Below are 8,332 nucleotides of genomic sequence, written 5' to 3'. Positions count from 1 at the left end.
TTGATGTTGACCCTTTTGCTTACTGATTTTGCTCTTGTCGTTCCCTCTCGTTGTGACTCCGGCTAGTTAACTACTCTTTAGTGTTTTATGTTTGGCAGTCTGTTCAGTTGTTCCCTTCCAGCACTTATCCAGTGTATTCCGAGTCTTCAAGTAGTCGCCCCACGGTTTAGCGTGGGAGGTTATAGGAAGGGACAGAGGTTAGAGCGAGCGCTGGGCACTCTATCCCCTCTCTTCAGGGTTACCCAACCCTAACAGCTTCATTACAGACGCCTTACAGCTGATCATTGTAGTCTGGGACTATAGTAACATCCAGAGAGGTCACCAGAGGTCACAGGGGGCAGAGGGGTCTGTCTGTAACTAGGTGTCATCTATAAGTCGAGTGTCCTTAAGTCGGGGACCGTCTGTATTGCAAAGACATTTCAGACAAAAAAATTTAAAAAATACAATCAAATATTTTGTGTAGAAAACACAAATTGTTCCCTATACAATCTCATCTTTCTGATAGGATCTACCACAATGGTTGCTTAGCACTAAAGGGGTTAATAAAACCTAGAAAGAGCAGCTAAACAGGAAACCCTAGAGAATGAGACGGCCTACAGAAATGCCTTGAGGGTATCACGTGACGTGATGTAATGTTATATGCTGAGCAGCTTGTGTAACTCACGGAAGGGAATGAAAGGCTCGGAGATACGGGAGATCTTCCCGCTGTATACACATAATATATAGAGCGTCACCTGGATTGTCCAACGCTCTAGAGATGGAGCTGGGCGTCTCCGGGACTCTATTACTGGTCGTCTGCGTCAGTCTCGTCTTGTATTTTTTTCAATGGAGGAAGAAATTGAGGAGGAAAAACTTGCCCCCTGGACCCTCCCCCCTACCTGTTCTGGGCACCATGCTACACATGAGTCCCAGCGAATTACCCAAGTCCTTGGTCAAGGTGAGAATCTTTGTGTTTTTTACACCCCAATAATCAGGATCTGCTCACAGAGAGTTGTCATCTCTTTCAGATGAGTGAGGAGTATGGGCCGGTGTTCACCATCTACATGGCCCATAGCCCAGTGGTGATCTTAGCGGGTTATGACTGCGTGAAGGAGGCCTTAGTGGATCGCAGTGATGCTTTCAGTAAGAGAGCGGTCACAGACCTGGGGCAATTCGTGTTTAAAGATTTTGGTAAGTCATATCATAATAATAATGATAATAATAATAATAATTCTATTAAAAAAGCACCTACAGATTACGCAGCACTGCACAGAGTTTGCCAAATCAGTCCCTGTCCCCAATGGGGCTCACAATCTAATCAACCTACCAGTATGTTTTGGAGTGTGGGAGGAAACCGGAGGACCCGGAGGAAACCCACACAAACACAGACAGACAGAGAACAGACAAACTCTTTGCAGATGTTAACCGTGGGACTTGAACCCAGGACTCCAGCTCTATTTATATATCTTCATATTATATCTTCAAAAATACTTCTATGAACTATTATGATTCAGTTTCTGTAAACTTTTTATGTTTGTTTCTATAAAGTTTATGTTTGTTTGTTATTATGTTTATGTGTGAGATGGGATCTCTTTTTCTAGGCTTCTATACAGGGTCAGTCATTTAAGGGGTGTATTGAAAAGTTATACAGTTTTCCAAAATACTTTCTGTAATTATTCCTAATGGTTTTCTAGATCTCTGCTTGCTGTCATTCTATAGAAAGCTTCATTGTTTATTTCCAGTGGACAGAAATCTGACCATGGTCACACAGGTGCACGGCTCATTATATCCCTGGTCATGTGATGTCACACAGGTGCACGGCTCGTTATATCCCTGGTCATGTGATGTCACACAGGTGCACGGCTCATTTGCCGAAATGAGAAAACCCCTTTAACTTACAGAACAGCTACCTATACTTGACTACCTATAAATTGGCAATTTTGTGAATCCTGTTTTGCCATCTCATTTTAGGAACCCAGGTAACGAAGGTAGAAACTGCAGATACTCGTGAAGGGAGGATGAGGCAGTGGACCAGCGCTCAGACGTCCAATGAATCCCTGGAGCCTCGTCCATATTGCGATGCTTTATTGGGGATAAGCGATGCGTTTCAGCTCCCAACTGTAGCCTTCATCAGGCACCTGGCCACTCCCTCATCCTCCCTTCAAGGGTATCTGCAGTAGATAGTTGAAGAGATAACGTATTATTATTCCCCAATATTTGTTCTCGGGAAACATCACAGAACTTTTCTTTAATTATCACTTTTACATGTTATTGCCTAAAAGGTTTGGTCCTGAGTAATGGAGAGCGCTGGAGAATATTGCGTCGCTTTTCCCTCACCACGCTGAGAAATTTTGGAATGGGAAAAAGAGGTATTGAAGAGAGAATCCAGGAAGAAGCCCAATGCCTGGGGGAGGAATTCATAAAAAATGGAGGTGAGCAAACCATTGAAAAGCCTTTGATTTTCTCAGAAATCAAAGGTGCGCCTTATAATGTGGTGCGTCTTATATATGAACCGTACTTACAGACAACAGATGCCATGCACTGTGCACAGGTCTGCCACATGCTGGTCGTTCATCCTTTTAATCAGGTGCGCCTTATAATCCGGTGCGCCTTATATATGAACCTAGACATTATAGCAGGCATTTATTGATGGTGCGCCTTATAATCCGGTGCACCTTATAGTCCGAAAAATATGGTAGGTTCTCCAAATATCCCTTCACAGTTTTTACTACACTACACTTCACACTAGAGCTCTGTTCAGATGGCCGACTAAGGGGACCATATAAAAGTTAAGCCTACCCTGACAGTATAACCTGAAGAAGACTCTGACACAGACCATCTGTAACTGTTATAAGTGTTATGTAGTAACCACAACTGTTTGATGCGAATGTTTCCCCAGACACTCCTTTTGATCCAACCGATCCGCTACGTCTGGCCGTCTCCAATGTGATTTGCTCCATTGTGTTTGGAGAGCGGTTCGATTACGAGGATGAGAAGTTTAGGACATTGCTTTACCTGCTGAAGGAACTCTTCCTTACACTTTCTACTCCGCTGGGTTTTGTGAGTACGAAATTTTGCCCCTTTTTTTACAGATGTCTCTAGTTCTATATTTCTGTGAATGTCATTAGAGATTTCACAGCACAAATTCAAATCACACATTGGGGCACATTTACTAAGGCTCCAAACGCCGCATTTTCGGCGGGTTTTAAGTTTTTTTTTTCGTTTTAAGCTGAATTGCCCCGGGTTTTTGGCGCATGCAATCGGACAATCGTCGCTGGCTTGCATGCGAAACAAAACGGGGGCGTGGACTTCGGACAACCATGATTCGGACAAATCGCGAAATTTAAAAAGCAAATTGTGTCGCAAGATCAGCACTTACATGCACCGGGAAGAAGAAGGTGAACTTCGGCGGACCTCAGCGGGGAAGCGACACATGCAGGAAATTGGACACATGGGGGGTCATTTACTAAGGGCCGACGTTTTCCCGATGTGTTACCCGAATATTTCCGATTTGCGCCGATTTTCCCTGTATTGCCCCGGGATTTTGGCGCACGGGATCGGATTTTGGCGCATCGGCGCCGGCATGCATGCAACGGAAAGGGGGGCGTGGCCAAACGAAAACCCGACGGATTCGGAAAAACCGCTGCATTAAAAAAAAAATGTGTGGCGAAAATTGCACTTACCTTCACCAGGTATAGGCCGGTGAATTTCAGGGCATTCCGGTGGGCCTTGGGGAACTTCAGCGCAGCAGCGACATCTGGTGGATGGCGGAGGAACTGCCTTAGTGAATCGCCGGAAGACCCGAATCTACCACAGAGAACGCGCCGCTGGATCGCGAATGGGCCGGGTAAGTAAATCTGCCCCATGATCTTAGTGAATCACGGCAGCTCCGAATCCTTGTCAGACAACGCACGGTGGGGATCGCGAAGGGACCGCTAAGTAAATGTGCCCCAATGTATGATTTGACTTTCAAAAGGATTCAGCTCACATAGCAACCACATAAAATATAAATAACTGTTGTCGGAATATTGAAAATCATGTTTTGAAAGCTGCTCATCTCAAACTACTGTAGATAATCTGAGTCAGTATTTATGAATTAACAGAAATATTTTACTAAATTTGGGCACAAATTAAATTAAATTACTGTGGGCTCTGTGGGCTTGTGGGGGGTTCCTCGTTGTGGTTTAGGCGGTGCAGTGTGGATAAACCATTATATGTAAGGCCACTTCGAAGCACTAACCTGGACTTCCTTCCACAGCTCCTAAATTTCTTCCCCAAAACCCTGTCTTACATCCCAGGTCCGCACCAGAAGGTTTTTATAAATGTCAAAAAATTGAAAGCTTTTGTCCTGGAGTCTGTGGAAAACCATAAGAAGACAATTGACTACAACTGTCCAAGGGACTTCATTGACAGCTTCCTGATCAAGATGGAGGAGGTAGAGAGGTCCATGTCCACTTGGCTAAACTCTACGTCAGAGGGATATTTCTGTAGAGTAGATTTAGCAAGACTTTATCTCCCATTACTTTCTACAGGAAAAGGACAACCCAAAGAGTGAATTCCACTTTGATAATTTATTTGGCACGGTCATTGATCTGTTTTTTGCTGGAGTAGAAACCACCAGCTCAACCCTGAAGTACGCCTTCCTCATCCTGCTGAAGCACACAGAAGTGACAAGTAAGTTATTACAATCTCAGTGAGTTATTAGAGGGATGCAGGGTTCTGTCTTTTCTTCTTGCGGGAGTATCTCTATGTCCAGGACATTCAATCAACTTTCCCATTCTCACCATCAACTGCTTATCTGCACCAGCGCTGGCCACGTAGTCTTCTGCACAAGACTGAGATATTGGGGCACATTTACTTACCCGCTCTGGAGGAGATCCCTAAAGTGCATTGTCCGACGACAATGCACCTTGCCGCGATTCAAGAGGATTGTGAACCCGATTTGCTGAATGTGTCAATTCCCCAATCAGGTCCGACAGGGTTCACCATCTTCCTCCCGGTGTATGTAAGTGCTTGGCTTGTGACACAATTTTTAAGTTAAATCCTGCAGTTTGTCCGAATCTGTCCAGCGGCCGGGCTCCCCGATTTTTGTCGCATGAAAGCTGGAGCAATCGTGACTAAATCCGATCAAGTGTGTCACAATCCCCTACTAAATACCTATCCCGGCGGCGTGAAAACCCCACGGAATCAAGATGCGCCCCCATTGTAATAGAGTCCAAATACTGCAAAACAAGCCAAAACTGCACAAAATATTCTGCATTGTTAAAACATGCTAAGTAATAGACATGTATAGATGGCCTCCCACATCTTCCCACTTGTCTGTTTTCCTAAATTTGATGATTTTTTTCCCCATGAACCAACAATTCTGAATAAAGTTCTCTTAATTTCATGCTGAACCATTCCTCTAGTAATGGTGAGGGTCCAATCATTGATCAGACACTTGTACTGATACGTGTAGACAAACCCAAAAAGTTAAAGGTGTCAAAAGTGGAAGTCAAGCTCTAGCCAGACTCGAATTCAGTGGCGGCACTGTCATCTGGAAACAGCAGTAGACTTTTATGGCTCAGGAATAAACCCACAAACCTTAGAGCTAAGGGAGAGCTCAGAGTTTATTGTTGTGTCCGAGACCTGAAATATGTTTTCATCTAAACTTTTTGTAAACAAAATCTGCAGGTTTTTATCCCCCCCCCCCCCCCCCCCGATACTGAATATGTATGTACTGTATTGTAGGGAAAATCCAGGAGGAGATTGACAATGTGGTTGGACAAAGCCGATGTCCCTCAGTGGAGGACCGCACCAAGATGCCATATACTGATGCCGTCGTTCATGAGATCCAGAGATTTGCTGACATCGCGCCTCTGAGTGTTCCTCATGCCACAAGCAAGGATACAGTATTCAGAGGATACAATATACCAAAGGTAAGAAGATTTAGACGTACAAGAAGCTGTACAAGATTAAAAAACCATGGCTATTTATTGTAGTCGATCCGTAGGTGCCCATGACTTGTGCCTCTTCTTTGGGGTTGTCATAACACATAAAAACTGTGGAAAAGTGTGCCACTAATTTTAAAATATACGAGCCACAGTATGTCTTCTCTCATAAACCTCTTCACCAGGTTCGGGTCAACCACCCACCATTAATGGCGGCAGTCAGTGCTGGCACCTATTGTGGGCTCTAACTTTTTAAATGTTGCTGCCATAGTTGCCAGCAGCTTTTAAATTACCTTCAGTCACGCGCAGCGGCAGTAACCTTTCGTTGCCGTAGGATGCCGCTATTTTGGGCAGGATTGACGCTCCTTGATGACGTCATAACATCATACTGCAGGTAATTTAAGTGGAGCCAATGACTTTGCCAGCGGCATTTAAACACTAAACACTGGGTGCCAATCATGGGTTTGACCAAAAACTCGAATTTCAATGGGTCCGTTCATCACTAGTCATAGGTTTTTTAGCCAAAGTTAAGAGTGGATCAACATGAAAAAGAAATGATAAACACATTACTTATGTGCTTTTGTTCTATTCTTATGCACTTACGTGTAAGCCGAAATGATTCCATAAATATGAAATCAGGAAATATAAGAAAAAGCACCATTCATAAGGATGCGTGGCATAACAAAGACCAGCACCCTTATCCATTGGCTAAGTGCTTTGGTATGAATTGCATCCCCACATACATCCCATGGATAGAGTGGTTGGGGGGGGAGGTCTATGGGCAATCCATGGACCGGTATTGAAATAAATTATGTGAAATATTGCCATTGCAAATCTAATACATAATAATCATTATTCGTATTTTTTATATAATTTTTAGGACACAGCTATTTTTCCATTACTGACGTCTGTATTAAAGGATCCGATGTATTTCAAGAACCCAAAGCAATTTGACCCAAACCACTTTCTGGATGAAGAAGGATGTTTTAAGAGCAATGAGGCCTTCCTGCCATTCTCCATTGGTAATAGCTTCCTTGTAACCTTATCCGTATTTGCATTGTGTCCTTCAAATGGAATTGTCAGGGTTTTTTTTATTATACATAGTAGGGGATGGGGGTTATAAAAACAATAAATCTACACCTCTGATGCTCCCAATCAATAATGACATCACCCATCTGTGACCGATCTCTGTATACAGCGGCTTTTAGTGTCTTCCCGACCAGCATACGTTTCAGGCTATAGCAGACACACAGCTGATTTTTTAAAATCCCGGAAAACCCCATCAAACTGGACTTCATATTCATGGATATAAGAGTTTAGTTTGTTACCAAATAGATGCAAAAAATGATTTAGTTAGACCTGATTTGTCTATAAATAAAGTAGACGTACAATAGATCTACCGACAGGGCGTCTACTGACTAGAAGTGTCATTCATAAATGCAAAGAACATTCCCTCCCCAGCATTTTCAAGACAGAAGTACTCCAGATGACTAGATGAAGCTTGCTGATCTTTAAAGGGGTTGTCTCAAAAAAAACACTACTGCATTACATGCCTCATTAAGAAACACAAAAAAGGAAATAATAAAAGTCTCTGACTTGGGACCTCTTCGATTATCCAAAGATAAATTCTGCTAATGGAAACCACCGTTTGCTCTGGTGGACTTGTTGTATCCATGTTTTTGGCCATAAATGGGTACACTCAGAAATCTTATATTTAGGTATAATGGATATAAGTTACGACATTCACTCAGCCAAACAAGTTCCCTACACTGTACTGAATAGATGCAACCACGTCGAAACAGCCCTGTCTATAGTTGGGAGTCTGTTCCTTCTGGAATAGATAGACTGGTTTGGCTTTAATCCCACAACATGTCATTAGGCTTCCTGAAAGTCATGCTTGATGTTAAGGAGGCTTCCTTTGAAGGTAGTAGAAAGAGGTGTGGTTTTCCTTGTCTCATCCTGGAAATCTGATTTGCATATTGTATAATGATCACACATTGTTTATTCTCCCAGGAAAGAGGAGCTGTCTAGGAGAAGGACTTGCACGAATGGAGATCTTTCTCATGGTCACCACCATAGTCCAGAAGTTTAATCTGAAATCTATCAAGGCTCCTGAAGATCTGGATATAACCCCCGAACCTGGCAAAAATGGAGGCGTATCAAGAAATTATCATCTCTATGCTCAACCTCGATGATGACAATTTTACTGCTTGAATAAAGCGCATTATATTAATTTGAATCAGTTGTTTGGTTCTTGGATAGTGAACCAAAGAATCTAATGGTTGGTATATAGATTCAGTGCAAATCTGACATTTTTCAGGCAACAAATTGAATCTGAATTGTTTTCGCCTCGCTATCTATGAATCTTGGAAAATACAAAAATGGATGGACTTTCAATGGCTTCCTTGTCTTTTTTTAACACT

General features: G+C 42.9%; 1 protein-coding gene across 1 annotated transcript; it reads left to right on the top strand.

Annotated features, from left to right (window-relative positions):
* Positions 1-635: 635 nt before the first annotated feature.
* LOC140077751 (cytochrome P450 2C8-like) lies at positions 636-8,328 on the top strand. The gene is made up of 9 exons (XM_072125192.1): positions 636-937; positions 1,008-1,170; positions 2,262-2,411; positions 2,879-3,039; positions 4,238-4,414; positions 4,512-4,653; positions 5,710-5,897; positions 6,790-6,931; positions 7,923-8,328. Exons 1-9 carry the CDS (start codon positions 758-760, stop codon positions 8,102-8,104), a joined length of 1,485 nt encoding a protein of 494 aa, XP_071981293.1. The 5' UTR covers positions 636-757; the 3' UTR covers positions 8,105-8,328.
* The last annotated feature ends 4 nt before the right edge of the window (positions 8,329-8,332 follow it).

Source organism: Engystomops pustulosus, chromosome 9 (genome assembly GCF_040894005.1).
Source record: "Engystomops pustulosus chromosome 9, aEngPut4.maternal, whole genome shotgun sequence".
NCBI classification, from domain to species: domain Eukaryota; kingdom Metazoa; phylum Chordata; class Amphibia; order Anura; family Leptodactylidae; genus Engystomops; species Engystomops pustulosus.
This window is presented reverse-complemented; position numbering and strand designations above follow the sequence as displayed.

Coding starts and splice junctions, on each gene's coding strand:
- LOC140077751 (XM_072125192.1), top strand. CDS start 758: ATGGAGCTGGGCGTCTCCGGGACTCTATTACTGGTCGTCTGCGTCAGT. Junction 4,654..5,709: donor GAAGCACACAGAAGTGACAA/GTAAGTTATTAC, acceptor ACTGTATTGTAG/GGAAAATCCAGGAGGAGATT. Junction 6,932..7,922: donor CTTCCTGCCATTCTCCATTG/GTAATAGCTTCC, acceptor TTATTCTCCCAG/GAAAGAGGAGCTGTCTAGGA.